At 39.6% G+C, this 22,748-nt stretch overlaps 1 protein-coding gene across 8 annotated transcripts in view; it reads left to right on the forward strand.

The window, feature by feature from the left end:
- FMNL2 (formin like 2) overlaps positions 1-22,748 on the forward strand; it is a 335,482-nt gene that overhangs the window by 225,576 nt on the left and 87,158 nt on the right. For all 8 annotated transcript variants that reach the window (XM_053598242.1, XM_053598239.1, XM_053598238.1 and 5 more), the window contains exons 4-6: positions 2,107-2,183; positions 12,622-12,705; positions 16,459-16,611. In XM_053598242.1, the coding sequence (XP_053454217.1) occupies positions 2,107-2,183; positions 12,622-12,705; positions 16,459-16,611 (314 nt within the window). The remainder of the gene's footprint in view (positions 1-2,106; positions 2,184-12,621; positions 12,706-16,458; positions 16,612-22,748) is intronic.

Genomic DNA, 22,748 nt, shown 5'->3' on the forward strand with positions numbered 1-22,748 from the left:
ACTGTGCAGGGCTGAATTCCTTTCTAACAGCCACCGGGAACACAGCCTAAAACTTAGGACTCTGACATGGGAGTGGCCACTTTGGAGCAGCCAGCCTGCCTGGAAATGGTTGCCTCGGCTGTGTGACCAAAGATCTAGAGGTCTTTGTCTCCTTTTTCTTTTTCTTTTTTTTTGCAGTTTTTGGCCAGAGCTGGGCTTGAACCCACCACCTCCGGCATATGGGGCCGGCGCCCTACTCCTTTGAGCCACAGGCACCGCCCTGTCTCCTTTTTCTTCCCTTCCATATCCCAGCTATAGAGCTGCCTGCCCTGCCAATCAACACGTCTCTATTTCTAATTTTTATTTCCAAGGGAAGAGTTTAAAGGAGAAAACCTTTAGCACCCATTCTGCACGACTCCCCTTCACGTGCCGTACTGCACAGAGCATCTTCATTGTTGGACCACGATCCAGGAAACTCTGGGTTTGGATGCCCTTCTAAGTACTGATGACACCACCATTTCTTAGGTTTTTTGTGACAGCAGAGGACAGTGCCTCTCTTTTTGTCATTGCATTGGGGATATTTTAATTTTTTATATCTTACCATGTCTGATTCTGAAGACCTGACAAGGTCTTTTAGTGTATTCTGAGAATGACAGTTAGAGAGAAACTGTGAAACTATGTACTTCTGACAGGCCCTGGTGAGAAGTAATTGGTGGGGAAACAAAGGGCTTTCAGAACAGGAGAAGAGAGTGAGGGAAGCCGCCTCTGGTGAGCAGCATGCCAGGTCTTCACTGGGCCACTGGGTCCTAGGCCTGTGCATGGCTCTCGCCAGCCCACGTTCTGTTTTCCTGATTTCCAGCCTCCTTTTTTTACTTCCTGTCTTTGGACAACTTTTTCTCCCAAGCCATGGGTAACTCTGTGTCCATTGCAGTTGAAGAGAAGGGTCCTTCGTACCCTGAGCCGGAATTCTCAAAGCTTGCTTCTGTGAACAGTGCAACGTAAAGGTAGCTCAGGTCTGGTCTGTGGTACAGATAGCCTGGAACTCTGCTTAGGAGTTGTTGCACTTCAAATTTCCTTCTTCCAGAGTGGCCTGAGACTGTAGTCACTGTAAATAAATATTTCTCTAAGCAAAGGTGTTCCAAAGAACTGATGTACAGTGCTATCTGTCGATTATTTAGAATCAAAAGGATAGAGAAATGTGTGCAGAGGTGATTCATTAAAAAAAGAGGATCTGAAGAAGAGGTGGGATTTTAATAGGCAAGGGAAGGAGGAGGAACATTCCATGCCAGGGGGATGGGAGTGTGCACCAAAGGAGGGAACTTCCGAGTGAGGACCCAGGGCAGAGGTAACACTCTGAATGCTTGTTTTTGGACTGTTAGGTGATGCAGAAAAAAAATGAACATAGCAGGCTTGAGACTGCTATCCTTAGAAAGGCCGGCTTCATGCTTGGCCCTTGGCTAGAACCTGGGAATTTGTATTTTAGGAAGGTTCCCACTATTCCCTGGTACGAATGGCTCACTGTGCCTAAACTATTTATGAAAACATCATGGTTTATGCCAAATAGCGCCTTTCCTTCTGGGAGTCTGGCATTTTGGGATGTGCTAAGCCCAGAGTGCTTGTGAGACCCGTTCCAGTAAAAACCCTGGTCACTGAGTCTCTTACGAGCATATTGTCATTTGCGACGACTCCTCTGCCTTTTACCCCATGCACTTTTTTTCTTTGCCAATTTTGCTTTGTAGTCTTTTTTTCTGATACCTCATAGTCAGGGGTATGATCGTATGCTAAAACCTGAGTCCACCTAATGAATCATGGAGGTTGGTGGGGCTCTTGGAATCTCTGACTCATAGGTATATCAGTGAATATTGTTGTATATATGGGCTAGGGAAATAAAATCTACTCAAAGATATTTTACTACAGAAAATAAGTAATTTTTCTAGTCCTTTCTCATTAGCTTATTTTCATGGTGAGAAAAATTGATGTGTTTCCAAGAAAAAAAAAAAGTGAGGAAAGCCCTCACTTTTTTAGAAGTGAAGCTGTTTTTCATATTATGTTAAATTTATTACAAGAAAGCTGCAGTTATAGCAGTTGCTAAAATATGTTTTGTGAGATTATGTTCTTGAATTTTAGAAGTTCAGACGGCGTGTTCAAGAATCTACACAAGTGCTAAGAGAACTGGAAATTTCTTTAAGAACTAACCACATTGGGTGAGTATGCCCCTTTAATATTTAGCTCTAGGACTTGTGGCCATGTTACAAAGTGAGTGAATCATCCAAGAATTGAACTTCCTTATTATTCATTGTAAGTTAAGACCAAAGTTAGTATTTGGAATGTTTGCTATACAAGAATCAGTAGGAGGACAGATGCAGCCCTTGACTTGGAGTATATGTCATGGCTCTTTATTTCATTCCTTGGGTGCAGTAAATATGGGCATTTCATGGTAAGTGCTTGGTTTCATGTGCGCATAACAATCCTTTGGCAAATTAGGAACCCCAGTGTTAGATGTAGACCCAGATCCCGGAATATCTCTAAGCCTTCACTTAGTTCTCCAAGCTGGTTAATTGAGGCTGCTTAATATTCCTTTCTTCAATTCACTGGAATTTCTGGCCAGAAGGGGATGGACACTGGAGTAATGTCACCTGGTTCACCTCATTGCACTCAGACATATTCTGAGTCTCTTTTTCATACATCTCAAAATTTTAGGACCATGAAGTGTAAATCCACTTTGGGATAATAAAGTCTAGGGAATCTCTCCACTAAGCATTTCTGAGAGTTTCTTTCAGGCAACAACATGGTTACTTTGCCTCAGGCGAGTACTACTTTATGTAATCTCCCTTCTCCCTGGGGATCATAATTGTACAGTATCCTAAGATGAGATGGCTTATCTCCTAGGCAGACAGATACCAGGCATCCTATTTTGTAGTGTTCTGCCCAAAGTACCTGTTTAACACTGAGCAAGTTATTTAATCCCTTTTGCTTTTGATTCTTTGGTTTATGAAGAAAGGATTATAGATTTTCTCTTAATTTCCCCCGGTGATTCCTTGTAGATCCGTTGAAAATAAATTTTCATATGTATATAACACTTCAATTTTATAGAGAAGCCTGTAAAATACAGTAAGTTGCCACTTTATGTCATCAATAGGTTCTTAAAACCTCTGACATTAAGAGAAATGACATATTGCAAACCAATTATTTTCTTATCATTGTTATAATGAAACATTATTCAAGAACCCTCTTAAATGACATCACTTTGCTTAAATTATTAAGTTTATTTCTACTTCATACTATGACTGGTGTAAGCCATTCAAATGGTTAATTAGCACGGTTATTTCAGAATAAGCTTTTTTAAATTATGAAAATACTAGTGGAGTTTATAAGTGAAGCTTGAATGAGAATGTTCGTTTCCTGCCTAAAGGATAACCTGTAGGTTTATCCCCTTGAAAATGGAGAAGTCAGGAAAGGAAGTGATTCTAGCCTTTGTCCCAGAAATTGGTCTATAGAACAATGAATTATAGAACCATGATTTTTGAATGGGAAGAGAAATTAAGAATTACTTAATTCTTCATTTGATACAGATTGAAAGAGTTAAGGACTAAGGAAAGTGAGTGAATTGCACCCTGACGTAGTTGGCAGCTATAGAGCCAGGTGCTTTGGCTCCAGACGCTCTGTTCTTTTCCTTACATAGCTCACTCTGGCAGCTCTTTCCCTGAAAGGAAGTAAGATAAGCCAGGGTTTGGGGATCAAAGCAATGAGACTTGTCTGTTGCAGGTGAAGGCGGTGGTAGTTTAATGCAATTGGGCATCCAAATTTAGGAAATTCAGATACTTTCCAATATTTATGGATCAGGAACTGGATTTTGTTTAGTATGGTCCAATCCTAAGAGGCCTGTGATACTTCTTGACTGAAAATGGTGGAATGAGCTGCAGCCAGAATTTCTACAAGTTGTCAAAAAGCATTTCTTCAAGTATTGCTGAACTAATGTGAAATTGACCATCAAATACCAAAGCAAGATGATCGTTTCCAATACAAAGTTGGCTGAGTGGAAGAGCCCTTGTTGGGTTGAAGCCAGTAGAATCTGTAAGCAATTGGAGTGGATTCTTGTTTAGGAAACCGTAGGCCTGTTGAAAGATTCTTAGGTTTCTTTCTTCTTCACCAGCTGCAGTTTCCCTTTACCTACTACCTATGTGAGATGCTATGAAAGCTCTGGCTTTAGCAGTAAATTCATGGAGATGTATTGTCTGGTCGTGTGCAACCAAGATTGTGACCTATTTTGCTTGCCCTGAAAACCCAAACCTGAACTGGACTCTTCCTTCACTATATAAACTAACTGACCTGCCCTCATTTGATTGGGAAATCTTTTGAAGAATTACTTAATAATGATGAAGACAATCAATTACTACAGTGAGAAATTCTCAGATACTAAATACTTTATTGCATTCTTTTAGCTACTATAATAGATAATTTAGTGCCCATTTTTGCCATGCTCCTTTTTAGTTATTTGACCTTAGATAAGTTAGATAAATACAGATAAGCTGTATTTACTATGTGATCTGAGTTAACTTCTGATCTACAAAAAAGAACTATATCAAATCTGATACATGGTAGTTACTCATATGATATATATGTGACATGTATATATGATAGCTATTTGTTATGCTTGCTGCAAATAATATCGTCCCATAATTCAGCAATACTATGTATACATCCCTAAGGAATTCCCTAAGGCAGAGAGAGTCATCATCTCTTTCTAATATGACTCCAACCTAGGAGATTTTGATCTCAGAAATTAAAAGGAGGAATTACATTTAAAATCTAGTTTTCCTTTAGAAAAATTATTCTTGGCATATGCTTGCATTTCAAAGTTAAAGTCTCGGGCATTACTGAGATAACATTCTAAGCTGCAGCTTTGTCAAGTGAAGGGTTTGTTCTGAGTTTTGATATAAGCCTAAAAATCTACAAATGGAGCAGTCTTCCGAGAAGGAAAATTAATTTTCTTTGAGTCAAATTGAAATAAGAATCGGGCTAGAAATAATCCTATTCAGTTACTCTTAGGACTGTAATAATTGAGAAGAATTGGATTATGACTTATCTGAACTCTTGAAATGACTTGCAATACCCTTGATACGAACCATGCACCGTTACAAGCCACTGGCTGTGCAGTGTGGGTGGGCAGCTGTCATGATCTTTGGATGTCAGGGTGATAGGATTCAAGTGGTCATGAGGGTGAGCTATATAGACACTAACCAGATTTATTTTGTGTAACTGAGGTGTGGTTTGTCTTCTCCTTGCAGGTAATTTATTGTTGTACAACTGCCTATAATGATGGAAAATTATTTTCATTCTGAGCGCAAAACTCAAAAGTTTGGAAACATCCTCATTTCACTTTCTGTCTTTGGGGAGTTGAGAGAATGGGCCTGAGATTGAAGGAGGAATGTGTCAAGCAAGTGGGCAAGGTGGGAGGAGGCTTATAGAAAAGGGAAGGAACGCAGGAACTGCTTACTGACAGGCTGCTTTGTGAGTCAGCGCTGGCTGGGCCAGGCCAAGAGCCGGAAAACAGGAGAGTGACCAAGGCTGCTTTAAGATGTATGCATGTGTGTGTGTGGGTATCAGACTACCCTATGATTAATTTATTCCTAGAGGGGCTTTTTTGGGAAGTCATCAAGATCATAACCGTTTTGTCATTTATGAAGCACTCTGTTAGGCACTTTAAATGTGTTTTTTTTTTGCAAAAATATTTCTATTGTTGCTTTTTACCTCTGGACTCCCATTTTATAGATGAGGATACTGAAGGTCAACTACCAAGTTCACACATCTTTTTTTTTTTTTAATTAATAAAGTTATTTATTGACTTATTTATTTACAAGTTTATTTTAAAACCAGGGCTAGGATTAACATCCACCGAAAGCAAATAAGGCATTCACCTCAAGTACAGAATTTAAGGGGGAACCAAAAACTCAGTAATTAAGGTGAAAGGTGGGGCACTCCACCGGCAAAGATCTCACAGACCACTAAGGCTTGTAGGAAAGGTTTTTATAGGCGAGGGAGGGATGCTGCAGAGGAGCACCAAGGAGGAGAGAAAAGAAGAGAGAGAGAGGGGAGAAAAGAGAGAGAGAGGAAAGGGGGGAGAGACAGAGACTGAGAGAGACAGAGAGAGGAGGGGAGAGAGAGCAAGTTCACACATCTTTAAAGCCTTAGATTTGAATGTAGATGTGCTTAGATCTAAAGCTTGTTCTAAACCAGTAGTTCTGAATTTTTTTTTAGTGTCAGGAACCTTTTGTATTCATTAGTTATTTTTGAATCCCAGTAAGCTTTTATTTGGGTTGAAACGTGAAATTCATGTTTACCATATTAGAAATTAAAATTGATAAATTCCAAATGTATATAATAAAATTTAACATTTAATAGTAAATATATAAATAAATGTAATATTAGCATAAATGCAACATATTATAAATTAATGTAACATGTTTCATGAAAAATAACTATTTTCTAAAGCAAAAAAATTAGTGACAGAAATAGCACTGTCTTACATTTTTGCAAATCTCTTTAGTGTCTGGATATTGACGGCAGCTGGCTTCTCCCATTTGCATTTACTTTGTTGTGATCATGTCGTTTTGGCTGATGGACATGAAGAAAATCTGCCGGTACACATATGCACACTTAGAGAAAGGAGGTTTTAAATGGTCTTTTCAGACCGTTAGGGGTAGTGTCTTTTTGGATGGTATACCAAAATTCAACAAATGGTAATTCATTCTTAAAGATAGTTGTAATGTAGAGTCTGAAACCATATCAATGAACTTTTGGTGTTCTGTTAGATTAAAATCCACTTTGCTTTCTTATACTTTGGGTCTTTTTACCCACATGTGATCTTGTGGTATGATTTTTTTAACATCATTCATACATTGGTCATTTGGAAAATATTATTTCACTAAAAGTCATTGTGATCTTTCAAATGTTGAAATATGTCATTTTATTAATCAGAGTATTCCTTAAGTATTGGGAAGCTTTCAAACTGATGGTGGTGAATATAAATTTTTCAAAATTCTTGTTTTTGTCTGGTAGCTCCGTTTGCCATTGACAATAAATACTGTTGATTTCCCTGAAATGATAGGCTCACTTCATTCATGTTAGAGCAAATGCCTACCAGATACTCCACACTTACCATAGTTTGACGGTCATTTTTACGTGTAAGTTGACATTACCTGAAAAAATGACTAGTTTTGCTTGCAACTCAAACAACTGCACATGAACATGATACTTGGGTTGGCAACAGAAGTGCTTTATGTCAGCTTCCCATTTTGTCACACTGAAAATTAAAAGGGTATGTACTCAAGGAGCAAGCTTTAATAAAATCAATAAATTTGTCAGATGTGGTGGCAGGTATCTGTAGTCCCAGCTACTTGGGAGGCTGAGGCAGGAAGATCACTTGAGCCCAGAATTTAAGTTTATATGAGTTGTGATCATGCCACTCCAGGTTGAGTAACATAATGACACCTTGTCTCTAAATAAAAAAAAATTATTATTTCTAATGCTTAATGAAGGGAATTTTTTTTTTAAATTTCATTTAATTTTTTATTGCCAGGAATCTTATGTTGAGATGAAATTAAGGGCATTCTTAACTAAAACTGGCTTCTCGGCTGGGCGTGGTAGCTCACGCCTGTAATCCTAGCACTCTGGGAGGCCGAGGCAGGTGGATTGGCTGAGCTTACAGGTTTGAGACCAGCCTGAGCAAGGCGAGACCTCCATCTCTGAAAATAACCAGCTGTTGTGGCGGGCACCTGTAGGCCCAGCTACTCTTGGGAGGCAGAGGCAAGAGAATGGCATGAGCCCAAGAGGTTGCTGTGATGCCAGGGCACTCTACAGAGGGTGATGAAGTGAGACTCTTTCTCTAAAAAATAAAGCTAGTTTCTCCCTGTTCCCCTGAGTGCGTGGGGTGAAAAATACAATAAATAGTATATTATTTGGTGGCAGCAGTTTTGTCCAGTATTTCTTTTGCATCATAAATGTCAGTGTCAAGATGATGTAAACAACCAACCTCTTAGTATTTTTATGAAAATGGTTTAATCTCACAGATGCCATGAGAGGGTTTCAGGGACCCCTAGTGGGGCGTGGGGCACTTTGAGAACCAATTTACGGCCCTGCCTAACAGTAGATTCGATGAGTAACGTTACAGCTGTGTGATACTTCTTTCCTCTTGCTTTTCATGATTTTTCAGCAACTTTGGTTCCCACTCTTTGTCTCTAAGTCCTTCCTCTAAAGGAGACAGGCAAAGGGAATTCTCTGTCTCTTTGTCTTGTGTATCTTTGGGCTTCTTTGCTTGATCTTAAAAATGAAAAATGAGAAATTCCTTTAAGAATTAATTTTTCATATGAGGACAATGAAGTTCTCAGATTTGGGGAGGCAGAAAGAAAAAAACTTTGAAATAAAGCTGTGACCCGTCCATAATAAAACAACAACTATTGGCATTTGCACTGACACGCCTTCTTTGAATCCAGCTTTTCCAGAGCTATTTTTCATTGTCCCTGTCTTTTCCAGCTCCTAAACATCTGATTTAGAATTTGCCTACCTTCAAATTTACAACATATGGTAATTACATTGGATCTGTAGGCACTCAGGAAGTTACACATGCTGTCAGAGTCAGAAATAATTCTACTTTCCAAAGCTTATAATTACCCAATTCAAAACTATTTGCCTATTGGCAACATATAAAAATGTGTGTGTAGCATGCCCAGAGGTGAAAATGGAAATAATTTGCTACGGGAACTGTAAATAGATCCTATAGCCATTGTATGATCATTTGCATAAATCTGAAAAATGAGGCTCCAGTTTCTTCTAATGCCTTTAGATTCAAGATACTGCTTTGAAAGTTATCGTTTTTCATCTTTACCTATTTCCTTTCCCTACTTCTTTGATTTCCGTTGAAGATCCCTTTGAACTCTATTTTTTCCCCTTAATGGGGGAAGGGTGGGGACCAGGATGACAGAGGAAAGGGTGAGGACTCCTTTTTCTTACAAGCCGTATATTCTTATTATGGAAATGACTTTGCTAAACTGTTAACATTTGATAAAAAGGGTAAGGTAGCCAACTCTAAAGGATTTATCTCATTTCTTCCTAAATCACCCAGAGGTGTTAGGGCAAGATCAAAGACCCAGGGAGGATCTTGTAACTTAGAAAAAAAACATTAACAGCATGAAATTAAGCTAACGGTAGGGCATGTTAAATTCTAGGTGACTTTTGAGGAGGTAAGTGGCAGGCTCCTGTCTTTCACTTTGAAAATTATCTTTAAGGTACTTCACTGCAAAGTCAGTGAGCAGAGATGGGGGCATTGATAAGGATGATGAAGTGATGAAGGGGAAACCAATAATACTCTTTATCCTTGCATCAAAATATGTGCATGGTAAGAGAACTATAGCTCTGGCTGTACTTGGCTATTTCCTACTTAAAGGGAAAAAAATAATATATTTTAAATCAGTGTATCATTTGCTGCTTGTCCAGTTTGTGGCTCAGCTTTCTGAGATGAATGTGACAGTGTTGACACAATGGCAGGTATTGAATGTATTCTGGAGATGGTTTGTATCTTCAGAGGCAAAGTTTGGAAAATTAACCAGAAGGAACTACAATGGCTGTTTTTCTCAACTTCCAGATGTGGTCTTATGAGCCACTTAGATAGAATATGAGAAACTGTGACTGCTCTGAAGTATCTGGACCCCTGTGGTTATTTTTCATATTGAAAACACCCACTGATTTTAGTATGCGATCACCGCCCATACGCCAGGCCAGTGGAAAAGCTTAAAAGATACTAAGGGGCTGGACTCGAAAGCACATCTAGTGATCAGATTGTGATAGTGATTTCCAGCCTTTCTTAAGTCTGCCAGTCATAAAGAAAAAAAAAAAGAAAAAATATTCTTTTGACTCCTTTGACTACTATGTATTTCTAAGCTTCCGGTTACTAGCATTTAAAAATGATCAATGTCTCCTGAGACCCAGCAGCATAGAGAATCATTAAGATAAATCAAATAAAAATAAGTATCCAAAAAAAAAAGTATCCAGAAGTGGACGCTGTGAGATTGTGTATGTGGTGGTTTTGAAATGAAACTTTAGCCTCAATCAGAAGCCAGTCCTGTTAGAGTTGTATAGATCTCATAACAAAGCCACTCTGTTAGACCTACCAGGTGGTATTTTCTTTGGCAATGTTGCTACTCTGGCTTTCTTTTAAACTAAATTAAATATTACATGCTCACACACAGCTATGTTCATCACATATGTATTGTCGTTGACTGTCAGAGAAATAGAAGGGGGGGGAAATAGAAGGCAAGCTTTCTGCTCTTCCCCACTACGTTGCCTCTTGGAACTACCTTAGACCTGAGTTTACATCATGGGAATGACAAGACTAGAAGAAAGAATGAGCATGAAGATAAAACAAAAAGCAAAGAAGAAACTTGAATCTGATCATGATGGCTCACACCTGTAATCACAGCGGCTCAGGAGGTTACTTGTGAGGTTGAGGCAGAAGGATCACTTAAGCCCAGGAGTTTGAGACCAGCTTGGACAACATAGTAGTGAGACTCTGTTTCTTTTTTTTTTCTTTTTGAGACTCTGTTTCTTTAAAAAAAAAAGAGAGAGAGAAACATTAAGCTGTGGGTAGTGATGTGTACCTGTAGCCCCAGCTACAAGCGGGTGGGGTGGCTAAGGTGAGAGGACCCTTGAACCCAGGAGTTTGAGGTAGCGGTGAGCACCATTACACTACAGCCAAGACGATAGAGTGAAACCCTGTCTCTAAAAAAATAAATTACTTAATAAAAACCTCTGAATAACCAAATTTAAAATACAAGTACATGGGTCCATAGGATTTTTCTTCTTTAAGAGAAAGATCCTGGGCATCTGCAGTGGCTCGTGCCTGTAATCATAACATTCTGGAAGGCCAAGGTGCCAAGGTGGGAGGATAGCTTGAGGCCAAGATTTTGAGATCGGCCTGAGTAAGATCCCTATCTCTAAAAAACTAGCTGGGCACTGTGCAAGGCACTTATAGTGCCAGCTCCTTGGGAGGCTGGAGCAAGAGGGTTGCTTGAGCCCAAGATCTTGAGGTTGCTATGAGCTATGACACTATGACACTTTACCAAGGATGATAAAGTAAGACTTTGTCTCAAAAAAAAAAAATAAATAAATAAAAATAAAAACAGGAAAAATTAGCCGGGCCATTGTGGCAGGCACCTGCAGTCCCAGCTACTGGAGAGGCTGAGGCAGAAGGATAGATTGAGCCCAGGAGTATGAGGTTGCAATAAACTATGATGGTACCAGCAACCATTTTGGAATGTATTTGACAGATTGTACCTTAAATGTGTCATTTCAATCAGAGCTGACCTTTTGGCTTATTATTTGTAGGCTTAGGGAAGGTTTAATCAAGTACCACATGTTCCTTGAAGATTAATGCACTGGAGGAAATCTGAAAAATGGGGTAAAGATATTTATCTTTAACTAGCCAGGCATTGTGGTGGGCACCTGTAGTCCCAGCTACTCAGGAGGCTGAAGCAAGAGGATCTCCTGAGCCCAACAGATTGAGGTTGCTGTGAGCTATGATGATGCCACGGCACTCTACCCATGGCAAAGGAGTGAGACTCTTTTTCAAAGAGAAAAAAAAAGATATTTATCTTCAGTATGTAGAGATTCTGTTTGACTACTTTATTGGAGTTATGAAGAATTGTGTAATCTTTCTTAGTGAACTGTTGAGTAGTATTCAAATGGAATTATTTAAAAGTGAATTAAAAAAAAACAAATCCTTGTCATGTGTCAACCTTGATGATGGTACATGGTGTCTGCAGCTTTTTAAAAGTTTTAACATTCATGGAAAAAATTAAGCAAGTCATTATTCCTATTGAATTTCTAGAAGCCCGTAAACACTGGTCTTCCATTGGCTGGTCCTCGTGGTTTCTGTAGCGTGGTGCGCCAACAGGCAGTTGAACTTGAATTTGGAATCCTGCCTAGATTTCAGTGGTTACGTTGTCAAATCCCTAGTTTGCCTCATTGCCATGTGGTTTTGTCTCCGTTAATAATCAGGCTGCGGATCAGTTGGGGTAGAAAGAGTACATTTAGCAAGTGTCTTTTTTTTGAGTTTTAGAAAGTTTCTCACAGGTTATCTTTAAGTCTCCTGAGCAGTGCAATGCGTGGATGAAGTCTTTATTCTTGTATATCTAAATGTTATTTATTTAATTTTTTTTTTGTGGAGACAGAGTTTCACTTTATTGCCTTCAGTAGAGTGCCGTGGCGTCACACAGCTCACAGCAACCTCTAACTCCTGGGCTTAAGCGAGTCTCTTGCCTCAGCCTCCTGAGTAGCTGGGACTACAGGCGCCTGCCACAATGCTGGCTATTTTTTTGTTGCAGTTTGGCCGGGGCTGGGTTTGAACCCACCACCCTCGGTATATGGGGCCGGCGCCCTGCTCACTGAGCCACAGGCGCCGCCCTATATCTAAATGTTATAATTTTCTTCATTACCATATCTGAAAAGCTGCTACTTTGTGTGTCAAAGCTAGGCTTTCCTCTGTATTTCCTTTTGGGTAATGCATGTGTCCAGTGGAAAAACAAAACTTTCTTTCCACTTTAGGTCATATGAGCAACCTCTCCAATGATCTTTTTTTTTTCTGAACAGATGGGTCAGAGAGTTTTTGAATGAAGAAAACAAAGGTCTTGACGTTCTAGTGGAGTATCTATCATTTGCACAGTATGCAGTAACGTAAGTAAAACTTGGCTTGCTTGCATTTGAAATTGATGTGGTCCCAGAAGATGCAACTCAGTGGTAAAATTATACACTGCACTGAGGGGAGAAACCCAGAAGCAGATGTGGTAGAGTATAGGGAGGTTTGTTTCTATTTGGGTAACTAAAAACAGATCACATAATTGGTATTAGAAATACCTTTAAGGCAGAAATGAAACAGGTGAGTAAAAGTCACCCTTAGGGGAGCTTTCGTTTTCAGTACTTTCTTTAGGGTGTGAGTTACATACATCTGTGTGATAGGATACTCTTAATAGTTAGTGAAAGAGGCATGTGATATACTGTTGGGTGATGCAGAGTAGTGAATCCCTTTTTATTTTACAAATGATGTCTATATATGTGTATTTGTGTATGCTGGCTAATGATCGCAGACATAGTTGCCAAATGGTGGCTGAAGAGGTAAGCAAGAGGCTCCACCTTTTCACTTACCTGTATTCGTAACGTTTTGATTTCTGCCCACCAGCTGAAGCGGGGAGAAAGAATGGGGAAGAGATGGGAAAAAAACAACGTACTAACCTTGGGTGTTTTGTTTCTTAACCTTGTTTTTTTTTTTATTTCTTTAAAACTCTCCCATTTTCTTGGCTTCTGACATGTCTTACAATAGGACTGGCAAGAGGACATTTGAATAGGATATTGTCTTCTGTTTATTTTCTCCTTTAATCAGAAAACATTCTAGTATCCACAAACGCACTCTCACATGCACAGACTGAGGCAATAATGGTGTATTTTTCTTTTTCTTTTTTTTTTTTTTGGTTTTTGGCTGGGACTGGATTTGTACCCGCCACCTCTGGCATATGGGACCAGCGCCCTACTCTTTGAGCCACAGGCGCCGCCCAACAGTGTATTTTTCATTGGACCAGACTGTGTTTCGGCCTGTGCTGTTGTCTTCCACTTTTGTTTTTAAAGCATAACTTGTTTTTCTACTGTTTCACTCCAGCGAAGTCCTCAGACCTAACCAGATGCCCTTTCATAGTCCCCGTTCCTTCCCGGAGAATTTGGAAGGCCAGTGGTATAATTACCCCTTTCTCACAGGTGCAGAAATTGAACTATTAACTGAAACTGCCTGGAGAGGTTTCAGGTTTAATACTTCACATGCAGTAAGTAGATGGAATAGACTAAGAAAAATCAATAGACAAGTTCTTATTTTCTTGAGAAACTGTCCTCTGAAATACAATTCTAGCTTTCATAGCGTGTTCTTCCAACGCATGTATCTTATCTATCTATATTACGTCAAAAACTACTAATCTCCTTTATACTTCATATTATATGACAAGGCAAATACTGATACCCTAGTGTGTATTACAAAATCTGGAGTAATACTTAGGGAATTAAGGGAGGATTTAGAAATTTCAGAAATAATACATAAGAATAGCATGTTATATTCTGTTTGCTCTAATGATTCCTTTACCTACATGACAAAAGAACTTAAAAACCAACTTTTCCCAAATGTACCCTCATATAGGACCAGTGGGGAAAGATTATGCTACTCTCTGAGAGAATTTTTATACTTTATAGAGCAGCAGTTCTCAAACCGTCGGTTGCGACCCCTTTGTAACAATGAAAATATATCGTGTATGTCAGATATTTACATTATGATTCATAACAGAAGTAAAATTACAGTTATGAAGTAGCAACGAAAATAATGTTATGGTTGGGGGTCACCACAACATGAGGAGCTGTATTAAAGGGTTGCGGCATTTAGGAGGCATTAGGAAGGGTGAGAACCACCGCTATAGAGTAAGGCAGTAGCCCACAAGAGATCAGAGCTCTGATTTCCTAACCTTGTACCTCTTTGGCATTTTTTTGGGGAGAGGAGAGTTAGCTTTACTATCTTTGCTTATTGGTTTGGGTTTTGCTTTGCTTTAGTTCTGTCTACGTATAGAATTTATCTTCTTTCTGAAAACTAATAAATTCTTACTTTTTTTTTTAAACCTATTCCTTGGCATGTGACAATTTCCTAGCCCACGGAAATGTAAGGATGTAGTTTAAGACCACAGGCTCATACTCCATCCCTAAAATAGAAATGTTCATTTCTATGTGTGTTTCCTTTCTCTGTTGTGTGAGAGGGAGGGTTGGGCTGAGAGGAACATGGGTGCTGACCTGCTATATGGCACGGGGGCCACAGAGGGGCCTGGCAAGGGCGCTGAGGCAGCGAGAGGTTTGGGGATGCCCACTTGCCTTGCATTCTCCAATCTTAATTACACCCTTCTCTAGTGAAGGTTTTATTAGATTACCCTATTCTATCCCTTTCTGTTCAGCATTGGTTATTATATCAAAAGCCATGACAAAATTGCCTGTGATCAGTGCCCGTCACTGATTTTGTACTTCTGACTAGTTTTTTTTTTTGTAGAGACAGAGTCTCACTTTATGGCCCTCGGTAGAGTGCCGTGGCCTCACACAGCTCACAGCAACCTCCAACTCCTGGGCTTAAGCGATTCTCTTGCCTCAGCCTCCCGAGTAGCTGGGACTGTAGGCGCCCGCCACAATGCCCGGCTATTTTTTGGTTTTGCAGTTTGGCCGGGGCCGGGTTTGAACCCACCACCCTCGGTATATGGGGCCGGCGCCCAACCGACTGAGCCACAGGCGCCGCCCTTCTGACTAGTTTTTTAATAGGTGGAGAATCTCACCAATGTTCATAGGAATGGTCTTAACAAAATATTTTATTTTGGCAGTCATACTTTTAGAAAGTCGTATACTTTTATTTCCAATATATATTATTGTATTTTCTTCTGTAGTATCCTCTAAAATCTTCCAGCAGAGATTACGTATAGCTGCCTTCTGTCTGATCAGGTGTTGCTGGGCAGGACTATGGGTAGAAACAGTACAATTTATTTTGGAGAAAGCAGAGTTAACTGACTTATTGAGGAGAGGGAAAAGGCATGAAACACAAAAGTCTATATAAAAACTTTATTCCTGAAACTATATAAGAATGAACAACTTGCCATGTATTCTAACATGGTTAACATGAGTAATAACCTCAAAAAAATGTCAGAGAAACAACCATCTTACTTTAAAGAGCACCACATTGGGAAGAAATTCCAAAATCAAAGCAAATCCGTAACTTTGCTAGTAATGTGTCACATATGGTTGGAAAAGTACACTTGCCAACACACTAGGCAAAATGCTAGGAGAAAATGCTCAGTGAAAATTGATGGGTAGGAATAAATTAGTATAAGCCTAACATACTGACTTGTTAAAGCAAAATAAAGACAGCTGTAAGATCTTTTCCCCCTTCCATCATAGCAGTGTTAGCAACTGGTAAGATAGCAAGCCTTGTAGAATAAAGCAAAATACAAATAATACATCACTTTTTAATTTCAGCTGTTCATTCTTCCATTATTCTTTTACCAGGTCCAGTATTTGTCATTGTGTATATATATATTTTTTTTAGTAGCTGGGACTACAGGTGCCTGCCACAACGCCTAGCTATTTTTTTTTTTTTTGTTGCAGTTCAGCTGTGGCCGGGTTTGAACCTGCCACCCTCGGTATATGGGGCTGGCACCTTACCGACTGAGCCACAGGCGCCACCCTGTCATTGTGTATTTTTGAAGCTAATGCTGAGTCCATAGAAAGTCTTTTGTATTTCTTTTTTAGTTTTCTTTGTCTGCAAAGACTTCTGGTAGTAAGATACAGAAATATCATAGGAACTCAAATCTCTGCATGTGTGTGAATGTGGATTTCTAAGTCTAAAGTGGCATTTCTCTTTTGTTTTAGTTTTGACTTTGAAAGTGTGGAAAGTACTGTGGAGAGTTCGGTGGAAAAATCAAAGCCCTGGAGCAGGTCCATCGAGGACCTGCACAGGGGGAGCAACCTGCCCTCCCCTGTGGGCAGCGGCGCCTCCCGCTCCGGAAGACATTCCGCGCTGCGGTAAGTTCCCTCAGTCAGGAGGCAACTCTGGGGGAATGCGCAGGGGCAGAGAGTCCCTCGCCTCTGTGGATGATCCTGGGCAGGGCATCAACATGACTTGACACATGCGCTTTCATTTCCAACGTCTCCAGGTGAAAATTTCTTGAGGACTTGGTGGGGTCTTCCCTTGGGCAGTTCTCTGTAGCTTTAAATAGCTTCCTGGAAATACCATATCCCTGGAAACACCGTATCTTGATTCAGCACAGAAAGTGGAGAGAACTCTGCTGCCAAATGATGCAGCAGGGTAGACTTGTTGGCAGATAAGTTTTGAAACCAGGGGAATGTTAACATCTTGATGCATTAAAAGATACTGATTTCAGGGTAAAGGCGGTACATGGGGCTCTGCCCCTGTTTCGTCCTTGAGTGGGGTATTTCCTTAGTCACAGGCACAGAATGCTATAGTGAACATTTTTATTAATGCGAAGCCTTTAAGTGGTGATCCTTTGCTTAGGTGTGCTTTGGTTCCTGACGTTTCATTTATTTCCTCCTAAGGATTTCCTCTCTACTAACTCCTGACTAAAATACTACCACACTCAGGGAGGACAGGTGCTGACCATCTATACTAGTAATGAGTTTAATATTGCTGAGGCTGTTCATTCACTCACTGGAAAATATTTCTGAGCTTCTATAATTTGCTAGGCACTGCACTAGAATTAAGTATATATTGGTAGGTAAATCAAAACTCCTGCCTATCAAGATAGAGATATCATCTAAAGCAAATTTATAAAGGTTTCTGTGCCCCATCAGTTTAATACAAATTATTATTAATAAGGTCTCCATTCCCAAATGTTTCTTACTGTTTGTAACTTGAAAAATTTATTCCACTTCAGGCATGATCTGGCAAGGGGACGTTATTTCTCTAGTGTTTAAGATCACCACTGGGGGCTTGGCACCCCAAGCTCAGTGGTTAAGGTGCTAGCCACATACACCCTGGCTGGTGGGTTCAAACCCGGCCCAGGCCTGCTAAAGAACAATGACAACAACAACAAAAAAATAGCCAGGCATTGTGGCGGTTGCTTGTAGTCCCAGTACTTGGGAGGCTGAGGCAAGAGAATCACTTAAGCCCAAGAATTTGAGGTTGCTGTGAGCTGTGACATCAAGGCACTCCACCGAGGGTGACGTAGTAAAACTGTCTCCAAAAAAAAACAAAAATCACCATTGGGTATTGGATTATTGTAGAAGAGGCTATGTGTCAGATTGCAGTCTGCAAATATATGGCTTTCAGACCTTTTGTATTTGTTTGCCTTTAATTACTTGAGTTGGATTTTGGTCATGGAAAGTGAAACAGTTCTCTACAGTGAAGTTCAGTTCTGCTGAAGGATTTGATGTGTGAATATGATACTTCCAATGAACCATTCAGATTTTCCTGGTTCACAGATGCCAAAAATGTTGATGGGGTTAGAATAAATTGACTCAATAAAAATAGCATCATCTCAAGTCCCCTCATGGTATTTGGAATAGACAAAAGTTTATGTAACCTGCTAATCTACATCTACTTCACCTGTGAGCAGGGGACACTATGGGCCAATTTGGAAGTTAAGGGAAGACCAGTTTTACCTGGAGAATTCCCTGACCACCTTGGGATTGGAATGGAAATTCTTACCACCACTTTACCTATAATTATATGTAAGGGATTTAATTTACAAAATACATTTTGATTTGGTTTTCCATCATTAGATGCTTACAAAGTATTATATATTGGCCAGCTACCACTTTAAAAAGTATTTATTCTTCTGACTAATAATTCATTATGCCTACGTTTTTAAGTATTGAGGACCATTTCTTGAGAGCACATTTTTTTCTGGCAGAATCAGGAAAATAGGGGTAACTTCCAGGTTCAAGATAGGGTATAGTCCTGGATGCTGGAAGGCTGGGGATACTGAAACATCAAAGGCCACCCTGTGGTCTGCTTCATAGTTGGCTCAAGGTAGATCTTGCTAAATTTTTCAAATTGGAAAGACCAAAAGTATGGAAATGGCTGTAATGGAAATGCTCTTGGAAAAACACAAGAACTGTGTCATTTCTGCTTGGCAGATGTGCTTGAAGATGATCAACTAAGAAACCAGTATCACATTCTCTTGTTTTATGTTTAAACAATTTCATGCTGAGGAATGGAACGTTTGAATTTCCTTTGACTCAGCTTTATGGTTTCTGGTAACTCAAGTAAAGCCAACCTGACATTGACTTTCATGTCACTCATTGACCTGAAACTTAGATTTTTTTCTTTAGCAAATGTATATTAATGATACTCCAGCTCTTCTGGCTCATGGATCAGTGTCTGGATTCTAATTCTGGATTTGGTCATTGGATAGCATCTGCGACTTAGGAAAACAGCAATCGGAAGTACAGGCATTTAGCACATGTTGCTTTTCACACTCTCAAAGATTGTTTACATTTTTTCTCTCTCCTTCTCCTCCTCTCCCCTTTCTTTTTTTTTGTTGCCCCTCTCTGTTCATTCTGCCATCTCGTTTCTGATCGTCTTCTCCTCCACTTTGGTCCTTCTCATCCTGCTGTCTCCTCTCTGTCTGGTTCAGCTCCCAGACTGGTTTCTCTGCCTGAGCATCTTCAGTTCATATGCTACCAGAGCTGCCTCCGGAGCAGCTTCAGTTCACACACTGATGATGAGGCTTCAAACTGTAAAATCTCGTTAAGTCATGGGTGAAAATGATGCCCAGGAGAGCCCACAGGGCATGGTGGTAGGGCGTCACGACTGCTGTCCAAATTATAATATGATAACCTCGTGACTTAGCATCAGCACACTGCCCTGGAATACATCCCACTGCCTTTTAAGCTTTGATACACTCTGTTTTTGTATTATGATTCCTCATTTTATGAATTCGAAACTTTAAGGTATGTTGCATTTTATTAATATTATAGGGGGGTTTTGGAAAGAGAAAAAGGATTTTAGGTTCTGCTTTATAAAGAAGACTTATTCTGGTAGCTTTGTTTAATTAGTATATGTGTTCTATATCCCAGTGCAGATTTTAGTCCCTTCTTTGTAATCTCCCGATAATAATATAGACACAGTAATCTTATCAGGTAACACTTGGCTAAAAGGATTGGTTACACTTGGAAGAAGAAATGAGATTTCAGAAAATTTAACACACTTCACAAATGGGGCTTGATTGAAGAAAAAAGGGTAAAGATTCTGTTCTAAAATACAAGGTTTTTGAACAAAATTCTAATGTTGACACACACGCTCCTTGATTTTTTAAGCATTTCAAAATGATTATAAAGCATTTTATAATATGACACACACTTTGAGTTATATTTGATTCTATGTTGCCATATATTTATCTGCTTGGCCAGAGGGGAAATTGTTGGTACCGATACAATAGAAACCTCATTTGTACGATTTCCTAAACTTAGAGCCTGGAGGGCCTTCAATTAAGATAGGTTTCTGTGGACATGGCTGTAGATGTAGCTGAATTTAATGGTGCATTATAGGAACATATGTGCACATTAGCTCTCTGAAGACAGAGGTTTCATTATTGCAGGTGCAAGAGGAAGTAATTTTTAATTTTTCAGGTCAGATTTATGCCATTAGACTTGGATAAGAAATGACATAGACAATAAATAAATGCTCTGAGTTTTTAAAGAAAAGTATTAACTTAAGGTGTGGAGAAAGGGACAGCTTTAAACTGGGGCTTTGGGTGCTGGCTACAGTTGGACCTCAGGATAAGCTCCTTCAGGTAGAGGTGAAGTGAAAGAACTTGAGATGAACACAATGCTATGTCAAAAATCAGCATGTTTGGGAAGGAGAGGAGAACAAATCATTTCAGGGACAGTGGCTTTGTAATGGAGACAGAGAGCTGCCTAATGAAGAGAGAGGGTCATGGAGGTAGAGACCTTCCCCCAAAGGCACTGAGCGTCTTCCCAGCTGACCTTTCCACCACAGGGTGGAAGAAGAAACCAAGGTACACGTTGCCTGTAGGAGATCAACTGCCATTAACATTTCTTCCTAAATTCTCTAGAATAAGAATTTCACTGGTTTTTCCTAAGATTATTATTTTAATGGAATGGCATTTCATGGATAGCCTCTTCAGAATATTACTACCTATATACATTTAATGGATTTTTGTGCAGATATGTGAAGAGTTCAAATTTAGGTCCTTGTTTATACATTTTAATTTCTAAACATTCCTGACAATGTTTTTCATAGAAGTAGTTTATTTATTTTTATTTTTTATTTTTAAGAGATGGGGTCTTGCTCTATTGCCCAGGCTCTGGATTGTGCTTTGGCACAATCATAGCTCATTGCACCCTCAAACTCTTGGGCTCAGGGGCTCCTCCTGCCTCAGCCTCCCAAGTAGCTGGGAATATAGGCATGAGTCACTATTCCCAGATTAAAAGTATAGCTACTGTTATTATGCTTATGAGGAAATTGGACCCTATAGTGGTTAATAAACAACTTGTGTGAGATAAAACAGTACATGAAAGGAGGTGTGATTTAAAGTAAGTTGGATCGAAGAAAACACTGAAGAGGACTCAGCACGTTCCTGTGGTTGTGATGCAGCACCTCCACGGCAGGATTTATTATGTACTGAGTGTGTGAAGGTCCCTTCTTGCTAAGGATACAGGGAGATACAGGACATAATGTATTTGTACATGATTTACGACTCCTAAGGGACTCACAAGTGTAGATAGGTTTGTGATCATGCACCTGGATGCTTGCATATATGTTAAATGCCATATGACTGTAACAAAAAATAATGACGTGGAAATTTAGAGCTTATAGTGAACCCAGAACCAAGGAGGAAATTCGTGAGACTTGGTGTGAGACTTGAATGTCTGGGCCAGTGGAGAAGTTGGGAGAGTGGTCTGAGAGGTGGGTAGGTGGTGAGATTGCCTGGTTCTTATAGGAAACGATGAACACATGAGTCTGGCTGGAAGTAGTTTAGAGCCAGTTTATGTACTGTCCTGAAGACCAGGTTATGAAGTTCTTGTTGTAACTCACTGGTAATGATTTATTGAAGGTTTTTGAAAAGAAGGGGTAATTTGGAATAAAGAAGTATTTCTATTTAAAGGTCACAGAAATAAGATGGTTTCCTTGGACACTTTTCACACAGGGATAGATCCTATTTAATTAGCCACCCAATAGCAAATGTCTGGACAAAGGGACTATCAGAACATTTAGGTCGTGGCTCTCCATTATATTTTGAGTTGGTGGCCTGTTCTTTCACTAACTCCATTCAAAAAGCATATACTGAGACCTTTTGGTTATAGACTCTATTCTAGCTGTTGTCTGGTCCTCTGTTGGGAAATACAGACAGAAAATTTGAATACCTGATTTAAAAGTTCAGTAAGAATTGTGTTTACTCCTTTCTCTCTCTGCCCATACCTCTACTTTGAACTATCTAAATTCGACTATTTCAGCTCTGTTTCTTTTGGCCGTAAAGACAGTCAGAAAAAATGCTTGGCTCCCTTTTTTAGGCATCATATATTTTATGAGTTTAATTGATAGAAAAAAATATGCCCAACTGATGTCATGTCTGAAGGGTAAGAGAGAGGAAACCTAAAACCCCACATCTTGGTTAAAGTTCTGTTAGCCCAGACCTTGGAACCATAAAAGACTGGTATGATTCTGCCAAAATACGTGACATTGTGTTCCAGTTGGGTTGAACTCTTACATCAGCTTCCAAGGGAGTTCCAATTACCTTATAGGTGTATATTATTCTTTATTTATAGGTAAATCTTAGTTTGATATCTGAATAGTGTGACAGACTATTTGAAAATATATTCTGTAAGAGAAAAAATATACCTTTTCTTTTTCTTGTTGCCATTAGGACCGAGATATAATGACTCTTACAAATGTTGGCATGGAAACTCCTTAGAAGGCTTTTGAAAAGCTTTTTGCCAGACTCAGGGGAAGCCTAGTTAGGTCAGATCAGGAAACATTAATTCAAGGTTCTGCGGTCTTAATGCAGCCTGTGGATAATACAAGCTCGGAAGGAGAGAGAGCCATGTATACAACCCACATGCTGGAATTTGCCTAAATGTCTGGAAATACATCTGTGTTGTTTAGGCAATAGATGGGCAATCATACTTAGTTCAAGGCATCACAGAACAGTGGCTTCTGTTTGGTGTTTACTGAGTGC

This window comes from Nycticebus coucang, chromosome 7 (assembly GCF_027406575.1).
Source record: "Nycticebus coucang isolate mNycCou1 chromosome 7, mNycCou1.pri, whole genome shotgun sequence".
Lineage (NCBI taxonomy): Eukaryota > Metazoa > Chordata > Mammalia > Primates > Lorisidae > Nycticebus > Nycticebus coucang.